Consider the following 18,364-nt stretch of genomic DNA (forward strand, 5'->3'; position numbering starts at 1 on the left):
AGATTTTGATAAATGTGGCTGTGATGTAGCTTATGAAATAGAATAACACATTAATAATACATAGATCGGCTGCGAGTGAAAGCGAAGAATCCATACTATCCATACTTAATAATATTATAAATGCGAAAGTAACTCTGTCTGTCTGTCTGTTACTCAATCACGCCTAAACTACTGAACGATACCCAAGAAAAGACATAAGCTACTTTTTATCCCGGGAAAATAACGCAATCCCGTAAATCCCACGGGAACGGGAACTATGTGAGATTTTGACTGCGCGGGCGAAGCCGGGGCGTACCGCTAGTATATAAATAATTAATCTTTGTTCACGTTTTACTTTGTCGACCATGTCTAGTTAAATTGATTTTACATTCGAATATTGCCATAACAAGTCATCTATAAGACATTTAAATTATTTATTTTAGATATCAGCATATGAATTAAACGAAGAGGAACAATCGTGGATAAAAGTAGAAGAGTTACATCATCAAGAGACAGATACTGCTGAAGCTATGTTACAGTTGAAAAGAGGGAAAAAAGACAGAATGTTACTAGGTTTGATTAATTATTATTCTTTTAATTATTTGAAGTACCTGGTTCTTAAATAAATATATTTATAGCAGTAGTTGATTATTAGGATTAGATAATATAATTATTTACTTTTTAATTTTGATCGATATGAAATTATTAAAAATCAGCGACAAATGTGTCTTAATAATTGTATTTTTTTTCCTATCCTTTAAAAGTACTGCAGTAGCTCTTTTACAGTTTTAAGTAAATATTGTCACGTTATAAATAAATCAAAGAATTACATAGAACCGAGCTTTACAAATCTATTAAAATTTTTCGTCGCCTATACCTATCCAAAAAATCATAGATACTCGTAGTATATTGCGTGTCTTTAATTTATATTATGTGTTGTTATCCTAAAACAACATTAATTCCTTGTTATTTACCTCACTTCTCCCACAAAACATCAATTTCCATCCATTAGTCTCGCAACTAACGATTTTTTGATGAAAAAAGGAATCTATCGGCAGGTTCGGGATTTTATCGCCATAGTTGTCTGGCTCCACGCCAACGGTCTAGTACGTAGCTTTCATGTTGGGTTTTTACAAGATTTATAACGTTTTCCAATAAAATTTTATGCGAAAACTATTGACCAGCTACAGTCAATCATTAATGGATTTTTCCTTTTTTTTTATTTGGATGAGCTTTAGGACTTTTCGTTAGTCTTAGATGGGCTTTGAAAAGTATTTTTGTGCAATAAGTAGGTATACTTTTTACTTGGTATACTATGTAATTGTATCAGTTTTACAGTAATATTATTTTTCTTTAATGTATACTTATTTCTACTGATTTGCAAATTTTGTATTTACACCTACTACTATAAAAACCCAAATATTTTAATTATTTCAGCAACAACGACGTATAGCTTTGTGGTTTGGGATTTTAATAATTATATCCCAAGAGGTAATCACGTAAAGGATACACCAAAAACTAAAGATGAAAAAGCTGACAAAGAAGAAATAGAAGAAGTAAGTGCTATTTTCATTATTACTGATATGATTTAAGAAAAATATGGTTTCTAACAAAGGGATGACCTAAAATATAGTGATAATTACCAAAATAATTTCAAATCGGTCCTACGAATTTGTGTAATTTTAAACATGTAACAGTAAAAAGCGTTATTACAATTATATATGGCAATTTTAATTAATAGGAAGAAAAAATGGATGAACCAGAAAAAGATCTACGCTTAGAAGGAATAGTGTTAAAACTGCCACATACAATACGGAATATATCTACCAAGATGACGCAATCGAATTCGTTTATGATCAGCAAAAATTATAAATACGCGGTTGCCGGAGTAAGGTAAAGTTAACTATAATGACAATATATTATACTAGCGGTCCGCCCCGGCTTCGCCCGTGGTACATATTTCGCAATAAAAGGTAGCCTATGTTCTTTCTCAGGGTCTTAAGATTATCTGTGCCAAATTTCATCAAAATCGGTCCAGTAGTTTATGCGTGAAAACCATACATACATACATACAAACCTTTCTTCTTTATAATATTAGTATAGAAATAGATAAATATTGTTGCGATTAATTTCTTGATTATCTCCTATTATTATTAACTTTAAAATTATATAAATTACGAAACACAAAAATGTGTCATCTTTTAAAACCAGGTTTTCCTATACGAAAATTGACTTCTAATAATTGAGGTTCCTTCAAAATTATATTTCTCCATAATTAGTAATAATAACGATAATTTTTAACTAATATTTCAGAAAGAATCTCTACGTCTGGAGCTTAGAAACGACTCAGCTAATAAAGATACTAGATGCACATTTTGGTAGGATTGTTCAATTGGAACCTTTGACTGTGGGCGCTTGGAATAATGTTATAACATCATCGATTGATCGAACTGTGAAGATATGGAATATTGATAATATATTTGAACAAGTTCATAAAATAGATAGACAGGAACTGCCTATTGATTCTGTTAGGTAAGTTGAAATGAAAATTTCAGGCTCGGAAAAAAGTCTTTGTTAAAAAAATAAAAAATACCTAAAATGCAAGGTTCCAAAGTGAAAAAAATGTTGTGTGGTTTTATGAAACCACGGTAAAAGTGAAACTGTTCGAACGGTTCCGAACACTGCTTTGTGTAGCGCATGTCGCGTGACGGTCGCGATACACGCGACATGCGCTACACAGACCAAAAAGTGAAGAGACGATGTAATAAAAGTTTCACTTTAAAATGAGTAAGGTATTCTCATTTTACGATAGAGTAAGCAAAGAAGCGGGCTATGACAGTCTTTTAAAAATCGATTATTTCGCTAGCTTATTTTGTTATTCAAATACAATATAATACCACTTTTGTAAGTTTTATAAAAACTGAATGCTATATTATTTATCGCCAAAAATAGGTATTTATTTTTCAAATTAAATGCCATAAATTTCGTATCCAAATGCTGTGCAACAGATTGTAGCTACTCAACTAAAGACTTGCAACTGTCTTCGCAGTTTCAATGACAACGTGTAAATCCTATCTCACTAGTTAAAATGAACATTAACTGTACACTTGGCCAAATTACCACTACCTCCTATAAATTCCTATTCCAGCTTGGCCCGCGACAAGCCGCTAGCGGTCACAGTGACCCGCAGCTGCTGGGGTCTGTGGGACACTCGTACGGGACGACTTTTTGCACAGTTGGCTGATGCCCCACTGGGGGCCATAGTGACCCATGCGGTTATAACCCCTAGTGGGGACCATGTTGTTACTGCGGAGTCGGGGAATGTGGTTATGTGGGATGTGATTGATCAGCAGGTGAGTTTTACATGGAAGACGCAAGTATTGCTATTTATGCTGAGACAGGGCCTGTTCGGAGAACACTGTGCACATTAACGGTTTAACTATTATATTTTCACTATTTCTGTGTGTATGAATGTTTTCTGTATTGTTTGACAGCTGCTTAACTGCTTTTTGTGTTTTATTTGTAAGTGTGATTGTGTTCTATGAATAAACGTTTCATCTATCTATTGTGAGTATTGTGACACACGGTTATTTCTTCTTACAATGACCCCAAAACATTAAAAGGAGAAAACGTTAAATTTCTTACGATGTACAGAAATTTAACGTTTCTGTTATTATTTAAATTGTTATCCCACAGTTAAGGTGGGATAACAAGTATCAAAACATAGTTTATTTCTCTACTTAGCCTTATAATTTTTGTAAATAATTTCAAAATTAGTCAAAAAGTATTTAGAAATAGCAAATGATAGATATATTCTATTCTTCAAGGTGGTTTTCAAAGAAGAACAGAAAGGTGTTAAGCAACTACTTCTTTTAGAAGATGGAACTAAACTGTTGACGATATCGATGAAAGTACCAACAGATAACGTGGACAATGTCGCTATAGCACATATCGTGGCTAGAACTATTCCAGGTAAATTTATCATCATTTAAAATTAAATTACTGATAATAAATTTTAATTTATTTTCCCAAGATATTGTTTCCGGGAGAAGTTTTTAAATTTTTTTTATTTTCCCTAAATATAGGAATATTCTAGGAGAAGTTATAAGTCAGAATAGACGCATAGTTGTAATTATTAAAGTTCAAATTGAAATTGCTTAAATTCCTATTTACTTTCTCAATTTGGAAACGATAAACTCGAAAGTAGAACATGAAGTCTACAACAAAAATAACTTATAAAAGCCAATAACTAAACTAACCTAAACCTTATTGAAAATACAGTAAAAGCCACAATAGCACAAATCAAAATTCCCAAAATTCCAGACGGTGAAAAGATCTACACAGTGGAATACGAAGTGCGAGGTACGGGATACAAAGCAGCTGTAGTATCTGCAGATGAACATCACATAGTCGCTCCAGGGTTGGATAAGTCCTCTAGAGAGTGTCTACACGTGTTCCACGCTAGGACGGGCGCTAGGATACATAGGTATTTATTAATAAATGTGTCTGAAACCAAAATAGCAAAAAAAAATTGGTTATCTGTAAAGTCGGTTTACTGACGATAGTTGAACGTGACAACGTCCGATTGTGCTTCTTTGTCGCTCGTTCCGCGCTCTCGCTTGCACTTCAAGCCTTACATGGAACGCCTCAGAGCGAGGTAACGCCGCATGAGTCATGTTTTTTCGTGCGTGCATCCGGCTATCGAATTATAAGACGTTGTCACGTCAAAATCTTTCCGTCCGCGTCTTCGCCCGCGTTTTCAAAGAGAAACCTGCATAGTTCCCGTTTCCGTGAGATTTCCGGGATTAGACCTATCCTATGTATTAATCTAAATTACCGTCTATATGTGAACTAAATTTCATTGTAATCGGTTCAGTAGAATTTGCGTGAAAGAGTTACAAACATACACACACATACATCAATCCATACAAACTTTCGCATTCATAATATTAGGAAATAATATTGTAATACTGTGATATTAGTAGGATGGCTCAAGTTCCATAAAATATAAGGCTTTTTCTATCTTAAAACTTTCCATACTCAAAATTTTATATTGAGCTATTCTTAATAATTACATACTTTTTATCAACTGCGTCTGCGTCTCCACTCATAGTGCATGTTTTGCGAAAGCATGCTATTTTAAACAGAAGAATCACTTTTTTAAAGTATGGTCTTGATGATTGCATTTGGGTTCATCTTAATTCTAGTCATTATCGGCCCAATATGTTCCCACTGCTGGGACCCGAGCCTCCCATAAGGGGTAGGAAAAAAGTATAAATGGGTATAAAATTATGTTTTACAAAATCATTTTTTGTCGTTATTATCTTATTACATATTATAATTTTAAATATTATAAGATAATAATGACAAATAAAAAATCAAAAATCAATTTTTTTTTTATATTATTATCAGGATCCCGATAAAAAACAGCGGCATCAAGGACATGCAATCAGTAGTTGCTCTCCCACACAAGCCGCACTGGGTCGGGGTTATTGGCAACGATAAAGCGGGCATACTTGATATCAAGACTAAACGACATGTCAGGTAAGTTAAATAAATAAAGCATTCATGTTCAGTAAACATGGTGTATCTGTATACAGATGTTAATGATAAAAACTGGTTTTGAATCTAGGTGGAAAGTAATTTAATTTGTATTTAACTATAGGAAGACCTATTTTCATCATTAATTTAGCTAGTTTAACAGTCTGTAGTAGTTAAATTTTATTTTACAAAAAATGAGTAAAGTTTATGATATTATAAGATCTTACAATGTGGTGCTCAGCCACATAATGTTGAAGTTTTTTTTTGTCACATAGGTATGTATAACTTTTAAGTCAAACATAAATTATTAATGTTTAAAAGTTATTTTGCGATTTTTCCATAGCATTTGACTGTGTATAACACGCACCAAAATGTACGATCGCACCCTTATTAGACGATACACGTGCATTGCAAGCAATGTATATTTTTGTGTCATTGTTTCCTTTTTATCAATGTACAGGTTAATAATGTGTTCACATATATATGAAAACGCAAGGAAAACGCTCATATTATGGTCACAAAAAACTTGTAATGTAATATGTAAGAATGATACCTTAAAGCAGTGTTATTTCCATTATGGAAAAGTGATGGCGGTAGGCCACGAAAATAGCACTCTTATACTCCATGCTAATTCCCTAGATAAGAGTAGAAAAACCTGAGAAAGCCTAATATGAGCGCTTTCACATAATATTATGTACTATAGCAAATTATATACTGCTTTAAAACATAATAACTATTTTCTGCTTAGATTCGTGCCCCGTTGGAACGGGGCAGTGACCCGTTCAGGTCGCTGCGGTCTAAGCGCTCCCCCACGTGGGGGGCTCGACCTTATAGAACTCAAGCGTGGTACTCCCGTACATCAGCTTATATCTCGAGCTGCTGAGGGAGTCTTCTCTATCATTACTATGTTCAGTTCCAATGATGAATATGTCTTCTATTATCATAGTGGACGGAAGACGTTACGGGTTTTCAGGTACGTTAGGAAATAATTGTCATTAAAATTATTGTTTTTTTACTAGTATAGTTTAGATTTGTTTAAGAATTTAAAAAATATTGAAGGCGATCTTACCTCACAGTTTACTATCTCGTGGATGAATTTATTTTATAATTCATCAAGTAGGTATTTTAAAAATTCTACTAGTTCTAATGGTGTTTAGAATTTTACCATGATATATTAGCTGTGAGGCGCAGTTTCATATGCAGACGAAACTGCGGAAAAAGCGAGTAATTCTATAACCTAGGTACCTATGTGTTATGTGATATCTACCAAGTATCATCAAAATCCGTTTTTACGTAAATGAGTAACAAACATCTAAACCTTAGATTAAGGATTGGTCTCCGCGCGCGCGCTACGACTAGATACCGCCGGCGTACTTGAAAAATGCGGCAATTAATAGTACGCCGAATTCGGCGTACCCGAGCCAGTCGTGTCACAAGCATTGTGTGGAGAGGGAGATCTAAACTTTCAGGTTTATAATATAAGTATAATAATAATGTCCCCCCACTGGTACAGGACGATAGACGGCAAGCCGATAGCGGAGTACCGCGCGCCGGCCGAGGTGACGGGCGTCGCCAGCGCGCACCGCGGGGCGGCCGTCGCGCTCGCGGCGCAGGACGGCTGCCTCACTATACTTAATATTGTCGATCCATATAAATAAAGTTAATTTAAAATAAAAACACGTTTTATTTATGTGAATTATGAATTTGTTTGTGTGTAAAATTGGAATTAAATGTGTCAGTTAAGTGTGTAAATTATGCCGAAAGGAGTCGGTTATACAGGATGTCCCACTATCGGTATATTAAGCCCGAAGGGACTTGTACTCTTGCATACACTGATCACGTAGAAAATACTTAAACAATAAAATTACGTCAAAAAAATTTTGATAATTTTTCCTTAAAATCCATGTTTTGTTCTCTAGCTTCGTGCAGCCGTAATGTGAGCATTTTGTCTATGAAAACATACTCTTAATCGATAACAGGCGGGTGGGAAAATTGGGCGGATTGCTTGTTAGGAGTGTAGGTACACATAAAGTTTTAAGAATTGATCTATTTGAAAAAAATGCGTCTGGAATTTTACAAGAATTTTTATAACCTCCTTTGAGCTTAGTATACTCCCTCCTACTCCGTCCCAGGGTGTAGGACTCCCTGTATACAGACACAAGTGAATAATATTAGTTACATTGTGCTAAAAAAAATGAGATTTTATGTTAATTTATATCGGGGATCATGTCATCGATGTGGATCAATGGAACTTTTAGTTTTCCATATGTTACGTAGAATACACTTACGACAACAACAGATTAGATTAGTCGATTTTTTCTTAATTTCGTGCAGACGGCATTTACGTGGCATACACTTGTGTCCATGAAAACATTAAATTCATAAACACATCTGTCGATGGCATAGGTGTGTCGGTGGTTTGTCACTGTCAGCTAGTACATTATAGAGCATTTAAAATTGTTATAGAGAAAAATGCGCAAATTTTGAGTATTTTTTTACGTACGTATGAAAAACTCAGTTCCGATGAGCATAGTAGGTACAATTACTACGGAGGGAACTTGCAAATTTCGTGATATGATTATATGGTATTTTTTCTTATAGTAGATTGTAATAATTATAATTTAGATATAGAAATATAATGTAGACATGGAACGATAAGTACAACGATATGACTGTGATACTTAGGAATGTTATTGGGATGTTTTTATATGTTGTTACTTGTAAGGAAATAGTATTAAGACAAAAAAATGTATTTTATCTTGATTTGACCTGTTTTATTTGTCTCTACCGTTTTGTATCAACAAAATATTGAGGATTTTTATTGTACCTATTCATCATAAATCAATTGACGCAAAAAAGAAGTAAAAGAAAAATATTACTTTTATTCGTATTTTCATTAGGATTTAGATTTAGAGTTAGTAGTTGTAAACAATGTTATATGAAATAAAAAACGTAGCAATCAATTTGATGTTTTATTTATTACCTTAACAAATATTTAACATTCGTACACAAAACTTACATCTAGAGATTACAAACAAGTAAATTGTGATATCCCGGGTTCGATTCCCGAAAGTCAAAATCATACAAAAAATATGTAAAGGGATGTTACGATAAAATACTTATAAATTCTAAAGCTTATAAAATACTGACTCCAGTACTATATTTATAAACATGGCACATTTATTGTAAAATGTATCCTTAACTTATAAACTATTATTTTCCCCTTGATCGACATTCCCATTCTCATGATAGATATTTTTTGATAATTTCTCATATAACAAAAACACTGATGACATAATATTATAAGTGTAATGAATCTCCAATAAGTTAGAATTCTCTATTATGAACTTTACAATGCCATAAAAAATACAATATTAATAATTTTTTATCAATAACCGCCAACAGGAAAACTTGGGGTAAGTATTATCAATACATATAATAAAATTCTAGAAAAGTGGTGTCTGTACAATGAAAATATGTAAAAAAAAATTAGCAGGGGTTATTACTAAATCGATCCCAAACCCAAAACTGTTGTTAAAAAAATTTTTGTCTGTTTGTCTGTTTGTCTGTTTGTCGGTTTGTCTGTTTGTCTGTTTGTCTGTATGTTTGAACACGCTAATCTCAGAAACGGCTTATCCGATTTAGATGCGGTTTTCACTAATATATTGTGGTAAGCTTCATTTAACATTTAGTGTTTATTTCATGTCAATCGGTTCATAAATAAAAAAGTTATGACCATTTAAGTAATCACAGCGAACATTTGCTAAGGCATTCTACACATGAATTACTTTATAAGGTAAATTATACGCTAAAGTTATTCCTTGACATGTCCAGATGATCATATCGAAAGTCCCCAAGCGTGGGGGGGGGGGTGGTTATGCTGAGGGGGTAGTAGGGGGGGTCAAAGGACCTTTATTTAGATTTTTGCTCATAAGTCTAAAACCTGCACAAATAGCATTATGGTTACTTCTAGGTAAATTTTATATATAAAAGGTCTTTGAAATTATGTCGTAGGTATTATATTTTTAACCCTCGACGCAAAAAGAGGGGTGTTATGACCGCTATGTGTGTATTGCGTGTCTGTCTGTGCCACCGTAGCTCGCTAACGGGTAATACGAATTAGATGCGTTTTTTTGTTACATTAGTTGTTTATTATATTATATAGGGGTGAAAAAAACGCATGTTAGTTGTTAATGTAGGTTATACCCAAGTGATATATCAAATGAAAATAGACGACATGTCAGAAACAATTAGTCAAATTTTATCAAAATTGGTTCATCCATTTATTGGATAAAAGTGGCAATAAAAGTTGTCAAATATACCTAAGTGGCATATCAAATGAAAGGGCATGACCTGACGTGAGAAGTATAATGAGGCATAGGTATTTAATCAAAATCGGTTCATCCATTTATTATACAGAGGGGTAAAAGTGGGAATGAGAAAAACGAATGCTGTCTGTTATACCCAAGTGATATATCAAATGAAAAAAGACATATAGGGCACCTTAGGGGTGATAGTGGGGATAAATAATCCAAATGGAGTACCAAACGAAAGGATATGACATGTACATAATATATAGGTATGATTAGACATGGTTTAGATCAAAAGTTTAGCCATTTACTAGGGGTGAAAGGGAAAAGTTGAAAGTCTGTGAAAGTAGAAGGAATATGGGAGCGGGAGAATAACCACATCCTGGAAATTTTGAACTCTTCTGTACCTAAGTTTTATAGCTCAGTTTAGTAATAAATTTTACTAACAGTTCTTTTGTGTTATTATTATATATTTTATTTCTTAACTTTATAAAATAATGTGTAAGTACTTATAATTTAGTTGTATATGATAGTACGTGTTTCAAGACGTGTTTACTCAATAATTGTGTGTTAAGTAGTAACTACTATGCAGTCACTATTCCACGCGGACGAAGTCGCGGGCACAGCTAGTTATTTAATATATCAACGTAAAATTGTAAAAATCGTTAGCAAATGAAATACTTATAGATTATATATCGAAAAGTGAGTTAATTGTAAACAATTTAAACATGTTACGAATCTATTTTTTTCGGCAGATTGTAAATATAATCTAACGGTGTTTACAATTTTACAGTGATCATTACAACGAGTACAAAATTTGCTGATAGTATTTTGTATGAACATAATTAATGAATCTGAGCATTCTTAAAAATATTATCAAAAATACAGTAAACAATAATACAATAATAATCATTACACATTATTTACTTGCGACATTACAATAATTCATAATATACATTGTATTATTTTAAAATACAGTGAATACAATTTCTAAAGTTTATAATTTCACGATGGATTTATGTAAAGTGTATATATAGAAGGCTTGGTTGCCCATTTGGACCAAATAGATGTCCAGATGTATAAAAAAACGTATCTAGTATATTGAGTGAGTTTATATATAGCGTAATGTATGTCTTTGTACCAGACTGTAGTGTATAGTTTGTGTGTTTGTGTGTGATGAGATCAGAACTTGTATTCTGACACGTCTATATACCTACAGCTTGGATGCCACAATCAGATATTGTGTGTGTGTATAGTGTGTGTGAAGCGATCAGAACTCGTACTCCGACACGTGTATTACAGAAACAACACCGATTGGTTGCCATCATATATAGTGTGTGTGTAGTGTCTGTGTGTGTTTGTGTGTATAAATAGTATGTCTGTGAAGCGCTCAGAACTCATACTCCGACACGTGTATATAGAGCTTGGCAACAGCAATCCCCCCGAACTGTCCGCGGCTGAACAGCTCCATGGACAGCTCGAGCTCCACGCTCTGTGGGCCCACGAGCCCACGCGTGAGCGACATCACCGCTTGGTTTCCCGTTTGGACCAGACTGGGGATATAATATGAGATATTAAATAAAATTTTAATAGGAGAATAAAATGATAACTGCCATTATCTTAGTCTTAGTGTTATGTAATTTTTGGGATCTGTGGGTGTTAATACATCTGCTCAATTTTTTTCGTAATTTTTATACAGTTATTGACGAAGTTACAAATTATTACAATAGTATTCAAATATTTAAAACAGGTCTTAAATTACGAGAATAAAATGTTAATATAATGTTATCAAAATGTATTCCCACTTGTTATTATGACAAATAGTCATACAATTATGTTCCCGTGAAATAATTTTCGACTAGAAAATGATAAACGCAGTTATCATTTTATTCTCGTTCAAAACTATCCAGTCGCTTTGTATAAGATGTGTTAGTAAAATGACTGTTATGGTTTTGAACAGTAAGACATATTGTCATCCTCTTCGCTCAATTAGATTTCACGGCAATGGCAGATATACCTAATGTCGATTAATCAGTGTGCTTCTATGCGTCATTGCGTAAACATTCTAGTGCTAAGTTCTTTGTTTTTATTTTTTTAGTGAAGTGTAATAGCTTAATAATAATAGTTATTTACGGTAATGAGTAAACAAACTAGGTACGCGCGTTTAAACGCCATTATGAATAATGTAGAAAGGATTGAAGAAGAGCCAAATCATTTTAATAATGGTAAGTAGAACTGGTAGAACCTAGTCACAATTTATATTAAAATATTCATTAAGTTTTAGTTTCATACCCTATACCTGGTGCCGTATTATGATGATAATTATAATGCCACCATGATGTCGGTGCAAGAGAGTGACGCAGCTATACATGACCGATAACAACATCCCTTTTTCGCAACGAAATCATGATGGTATAATTACCTAAAAATACGGCCCCTGTGAGATTTTTGTAACGAAAAGAGATTTCACTATGTAAACGTTTTTTAGATGTAAAAATAGGTGCAAGCGATTTTCAACCTTATTGACACTATTTTTATGGATTGTTTTGCTGCTGTTACCTTGTTTATGTTTAAAATTGCGATTTTTAACTAAACGATGTAAGATTACTTTTCGGCAGTCCTTGGTTTTGATTTCGTGCCAAACGCGTGTCCCGCCACACGTTCAACTTTTTTTTACTGCCTAAATACGTAAGCGCAATATGTACTACAATAATAATAATTAATTCGAGAATTTATAGTACGGTGGTACTGAGCCCTTCATGTGCACGTCTTACTTGTACTTGGCTGATTTTATTTTAATTTTGCTTATGATTATCCTGCATATTCATCCCGTTTTAATGAAGCCTGAACCGATTTTCATGCTTAAATGATTAGGGTGTCATTAAATTAATTTTAGTTTCGCAAATATGAGTGCAATTATTCAGTGTCATCTGGATACTGTTATTCATATATCACTTATCTATTCTATTTTTTTTTAGAACAACATCAGGGAGGAAATAACGACGTGGTTACTACGACATCTGAAGCAGTTATTGCTAAAGCTCATGAATATATTTTACGAAAGACGAAGAAAGCATTTTACTGTGAGGAAAACGAAAATGAAATAAATGAAGATTTCTCACCGGATGCATCTGAGTATTTGCCGAGCCCAGAAAGAATGAAAATTTTACAGAAAAGCGGAAGTTCATCAAGTATTGGAGGAAACTCAGATTACATAGAAACGGCCAGTCAGAAGATAATAAAAACACCATCAACTATTTCCAACGTATCTTTAGTTTTGAACACAATAGACTTCATAGCATCCCCTTCAGTCATATTTGAAGCTAATAAGTTGCAAGACAATCCTAAAGCAGACACAAACTGTATTTTGGATTTGACACCAACTTCAACACATGAAAATAATGGACCGTCTAGATACAAAGCAAAGCTGTCATCAAAAAGATGCCTCAATAAATTATTTTTAAACGATAATCAGCCGTCAACCTCATATACTAGTACTATTATTGATAATCACGGGGGTGAAAAAGAAGGAGAATCATCAGTACCATCTCTTTTTGATTTGGATGAAACATTACAACCCGCAAATATTTCTGATTGTACATTATTGGACAAAACGATTATTAACAATGAAAACATAATCCCTAGTCCTCAAAATCTGACACAAACAGAACAAAACAGTAACGTAGTGGACCATCAGAGCCTTGATCATAATGGTGACTATGATGGAGAAGACCAAGCCATAATGCATTCATTTAGTACAGTTCAAGAATCGACACCACAGAAAAAAAATACAAGAAAACGTAAACGAAATTTAAATGAACATCAAGATGTAAAGAATAAGAAATTAAAAAATTCCGGTGAAGCCTATAAAGGCTGTAGATCGAAGAAAATGTACGACAAAAAAGTTTTAAAAGCTAGCTGTAAGTGCACAAAGAAATGTGGTGAAAAGGTAACTCATGAGCAAAGAGAGTACATAATGCAGCAATATTATAAAATTGGAGACCACGAGAGACAATGGCAATATATCGTAAATCATACATTAGTCGAAGATGTTAAGCGAATCACAGTAGAGCGAAAACGCACCCGAACTCATTCGATCAAATACTTCTTTACAATAGATTCAAACAAAATTCAAGTGTGCAAAACCTTTTTCATTAATACTCTAAGCATTTCACATCAAACTGTATATACAGCACTAGAAAAATCCAAACCTGAAGAAAACTTTATGGACAAACGAGGGCGACATGAAAATAGGCCACGTAAAATGCCCATTTTGACAGAAGAAAGCATCATAAAGCACATTGAATTGTTCCCTACTGTTGAGTCTCATTATGTTAGAAAAGATTCTTCAAGAAAATACCTCTCAGAACTACTTAACATAGCCAAGATGTATCGCCTCTACACAGCTTGGTTTGGACAGCAAAGATTTGACTGTCCTTTGGCAACTAAACGTCAATATGAGATAATATTTAACACCAAGTTTAATTTTTCATTTTTTAAACCGAAAAAAGATCAGTGCTCTCAATGTACTCGTTATCGACAGGCTGATTCAAAAACTCAAGAAACATTGCAAGAAAAATATGATACACATACAAAAAACAAAGAAAGAGTACGGCAAATTAAAAAAGATGAAAAAGAATCAGTTGATCCTTCAGAAACAACCGTGGCAATCTTCGATTTGGAAAAGGTTTTGAGCATCCCACAATCTGAAGTTGGATCGTTTCACTACAAAAGAAAGTATCCCATATATAATTTCACTGTGTATGATGCTACTCAGAGTCAAGGTTATTGTTATGTTTGGCATGGTCAGATTGCTAAAAGGGGGGCCAATGAAATTGGTAGTTGCTTATGGCAATTTCTGCTTAATGAAAAACAAAGAGGCATCCAGAACATATCGTTTTACTCCGACGGTTGTTGCGGGCAGAACAAAAACAGATTTATATTCGCTCTATATATTTTTGCTGCACAAAAGCTTCAGTTGAACATTACACATAGATTCTTTGAAACCGGACATGGGCAGAGTGAGGGAGATTCTATGCATTCCAACATTGAACGTGAATTAAAACACAGAGTTGTATACACGCCTGATCAGATGTACACAATCATTATGAACGCGAAGGTACATGGAAAAAAATATCAAGTTAAAGAGATGACGCAAATAGAGTTTTACAATATAAAGGAGTTAATAGAGAATAAAAACTGGTTAAAAAATGAGGAGGGTCAAAAAATATCATGGACTCAAATCATGGAAGTGAATGCCTCACATTCAAATCCATCAATTTTAAAATATAAATACAACTTTGATTCCGACTATTCCCAATTAAATACAGAGCCTGTCCGAAGAATAAGAAGCAAGCGGGGTACCAGACAGATACCAGGCCCAAGTCCTAGCTGTGTTCCTGAACTCCAAACGTTGTACACTGAACCTGTTCCAATAAGCAAGGCTTTATACGATGATCTTATAAGCCTCTGTAAGGCAGGAGATATTCCAAGTTACTATTGTGGTTTCTACGAGTCCTTGACTTATGGCAGTACCTGGTCTGGTGACAATGACGGCAATGAGGAAGATAATGATGATTAATCACAAACCTTAATTTTTTTATCATTATACATTAGAAACTGATTTTATGTGATAATTGTAATTATGAGGCTGTTTTATTGATAAAAAAATGTGTAAAAGATTATATTTCTGAATAATTTAATTAGTATTGTATTCATAATTCACATAATATGTGATCATAAGGCTGATTTTAATTGATAAAAGACTAATAAGAGTAAATTAAGAAAAATACTGTTGTTTATTACTATTAGTTTGAATAAAACTAACGTTGATTATCATATCATAGTTTTATTAAGAAAACAAATTCAAAGTCCTTATCATATACATTTTTTATAATATTTACGAGAGAAAGACGATATTAAAGTATTATCAGTATCACTTTCTTCTTAAAAACCCGTAGAATAAAATGATAAGCGAAGAGTGCAATACTTGATTCTGGTCAGGCTTTACGGAGAATAAAATGATAAACGACATTATACAACTTAGACTATGATTAATTTTGACTAACTTCTTATTTTCTAAATAATATCTCTATTTTGATACTTATTCGTATTTCACTAAAACATTTAGAACAAACGAAAAATAAACTTTTTTAAAAGCATACAATCATTTGTCTACGTTCAGTATTTAAAGAGCAATCGACGAAAACATGTTTTTTATTTTTCCTGAAAAGTTACATTTTTGTAGTTATCATTTTATTCTCCGGGGACGGCGACGTGTATTACAGAAACAACACCGATTGGTTGCCATCATATATAGTGTGTGTGTAGTGTCTGTGTGTGTTTGTGTGTATAAATAGTATGTCTGTGAAGCGCTCAGAACTCATACTCCGACACGTGTATATAGAGCTTGGCAACAGCAATCCCCCCGAACTGTCCGCGGCTGAACAGCTCCATGGACAGCTCGAGCTCCACGCTCTGTGGGCCCACGAGCCCACGCGTGAGCGACATCACCGCTTGGTTTCCCGTTTGGACCAGACTGGGGATATAATATGAGATATTAAATAAAATTTTAATAGCGTTTATTTTCTTCTCTCAGTTACATAAAATAAATCTATAAATCCATACTAATATTATAAATGCGAAAGTAACTCTGTCTGTCTGTCTGTCTGTCTGTTACTCAATCACGCCTAAACTACTGAACCAATTTGCATGAAATTTGGTATGGAGATATTTTCCGGGGCGGACCTCTAGTTTTATATAAAATCTCAATTAAATTCTCAATTTCTCTAAAAGCAATATTTTTCATTAGTTATAGACATGACTTTGTTGCATATGAAAATTATAATTTGTAATATATTATGTTTACATAACCCATTATTTTGACATAATATTGTAAACAATTAGAAAGTTAAATTGTAAACATCACATCGAATTACAATATTTGGAATGATTAATGACAATCTCGTGAAATGGGAGAGGGTCAACTTGCTTATCCGTTTGAACTTGAATATGTTAAAATAACAAAACATCAGCCAGGTTATTTAATGCTTTTGACCATACTGCATTAAAAAGCATTCTATTAATAAAAAAAAATCCAAATTTTGATGAGCCATAAAAAAGAATTAATTGTCTGTAAAGTCGGTTTACTGACGATAGTAATTGAACGTGACAACGTCCGATTGTGTTTCTTTGTCGCTCGTTCCGCGCTCTCGCTCGCACTTCAAGCCTTACATGGAACGCCTCAGAGCGAGGTAACGCCGCATGAGTCATGTTTTTTCGTGCGTGCAGCCGGCTCTATCGAATTATAAGACGTTGTCACGTCAAAAACAAAATATACTCACAGGAAGGCATTGATATCAGCTTTCTCAGCAACCGAGGGCGGGGCGTTAACATCGATGAGTCGCAACTTGAAGTTCATTTTCGCGTACGGCCAGTTCGGACCGCGCATTGTGAATAAATCCACCTGAGATATTGTTTAAATTTATATTTAGAAAAAGGAATTTCATTGTTAAAATCAGATATAATTCCATAATTTATTTGCTTTAGCTTGGCTTTAGCTTATCATTTGATTGTGACTTTTGGAAACGCTAAAAAGTACTAGATAAACAAAATAAAGGCTATAGCGTTACCTGAACGTGACATTGTAAGATATATTATTTATATACGTTTTTTCATTAATGAAAAAAAAAAATAGTAGTTATGGCATTATATTTATATGTAAATTTTAAACAATCACTTATATGAAGCTGAAAACATTAGACCTTTAAAAAACAGATTCTAAATTAAAAATTTTAACTCAAATAAATAAAAAAGAAACTTCTTCGCAAAAATCATAGATACCAAAATCGTCGCCTTACTCCATGACGTGTATTGCCAAGAATACCCTAATGTTAAGCTTGAAATGTTACTCTCAACTCTCGAAGTTTCACTTCAAAAATTAAACTCGAATGAAAATATAAATATAAATTCTCACCTTAGAATCCCGTATATCGAGCATGGAGACGAACGTGATGAAGTTATAGCTATAAGTGCTGGGCTGATGTGCGCACTCCCAGTCAGCGGGCGGACAGTACGTTTGGATCTTCGTGCAACGACTGAAATAATATTGTAATTAATTGCATGGAAGAAAAAGAACAACTGTAGAATAAATTGGAAATAGTAATAATATTAAATTAAATAAATAAATATTTCAGGACAATTTTCACACACGGCACGATCTGATCCTATACTAAGCTTTCGCTTGTGTTATGGAAGCTAGATGGCTGATAAACATACATAATTAATTAATATATAATTTTAAATAATAATAATAATATAGAATACTTATATAGATAATTAACACCCAGACACAGAACAAACAAATATGTATGTATGTTCATCACACAAATATTTTGTATTTTGCTATTTTTTATTTTATTAAAGAATCAGTTATAGAATCCGAAGGATTAACAGGTTATTATTGGTGTATTATGACATAGACTTTAAGGTACTATTAGTAACAGAAACTGTAGAATAGATATAAGGTAAGCTAT

General features: G+C 33.4%; 3 protein-coding genes across 3 annotated transcripts in view; 2 read left to right on the top strand and 1 right to left on the bottom strand.

The window, feature by feature from the left end:
* LOC149897977 (NACHT and WD repeat domain-containing protein 2) overlaps positions 1–7,193 on the top strand; it is a 33,779-nt gene extending 26,586 nt beyond the window's left edge. Inside the window, exons 23-32 of the mRNA XM_090115856.1 lie at positions 423–552; positions 1,417–1,535; positions 1,721–1,872; positions 2,293–2,511; positions 3,128–3,332; positions 3,807–3,951; positions 4,303–4,465; positions 5,392–5,523; positions 6,269–6,493; positions 7,034–7,193. Of these exons, the coding sequence (XP_089971982.1) occupies positions 423–552; positions 1,417–1,535; positions 1,721–1,872; positions 2,293–2,511; positions 3,128–3,332; positions 3,807–3,951; positions 4,303–4,465; positions 5,392–5,523; positions 6,269–6,493; positions 7,034–7,178 (1,635 nt within the window). The 3' untranslated portion in view covers positions 7,179–7,193. The remainder of the gene's footprint in view (positions 1–422; positions 553–1,416; positions 1,536–1,720; positions 1,873–2,292; positions 2,512–3,127; positions 3,333–3,806; positions 3,952–4,302; positions 4,466–5,391; positions 5,524–6,268; positions 6,494–7,033) is intronic.
* Positions 7,194–11,719: 4,526 nt separating this feature from the next.
* LOC149897978 (uncharacterized) lies at positions 11,720–15,817 on the top strand. The gene is made up of 2 exons (XM_090115696.1): positions 11,720–12,055; positions 12,809–15,817. The coding sequence occupies exons 1-2, from the start codon at positions 11,968–11,970 to the stop codon at positions 15,409–15,411; spliced, it is 2,691 nt and encodes an 896-aa protein (XP_089971822.1). The 5' UTR covers positions 11,720–11,967; the 3' UTR covers positions 15,412–15,817.
* A 293-nt stretch (positions 15,818–16,110) lies between these two features.
* The window catches only part of LOC149897979 (uncharacterized), a 38,255-nt gene continuing 36,001 nt past the window's right edge, over positions 16,111–18,364 (bottom strand). The window contains exons 26-28 of the mRNA XM_090115697.1: positions 17,806–17,926; positions 17,174–17,295; positions 16,111–16,368 (exon numbers count right to left, since the gene is read on the bottom strand). Coding sequence (XP_089971823.1) covers positions 16,206–16,368; positions 17,174–17,295; positions 17,806–17,926 — 406 coding nt within the window. The 3' untranslated portion in view covers positions 16,111–16,205. The remainder of the gene's footprint in view (positions 16,369–17,173; positions 17,296–17,805; positions 17,927–18,364) is intronic.

Source organism: Colias eurytheme, chromosome 24 (genome assembly GCF_061535395.1).
Source record: "Colias eurytheme isolate Ceu_HAF_F1 chromosome 24, ilColEury1 Martin Lab GWU primary, whole genome shotgun sequence".
In the NCBI taxonomy this organism is placed as follows: Eukaryota; Metazoa; Arthropoda; class Insecta; order Lepidoptera; family Pieridae; genus Colias; species Colias eurytheme.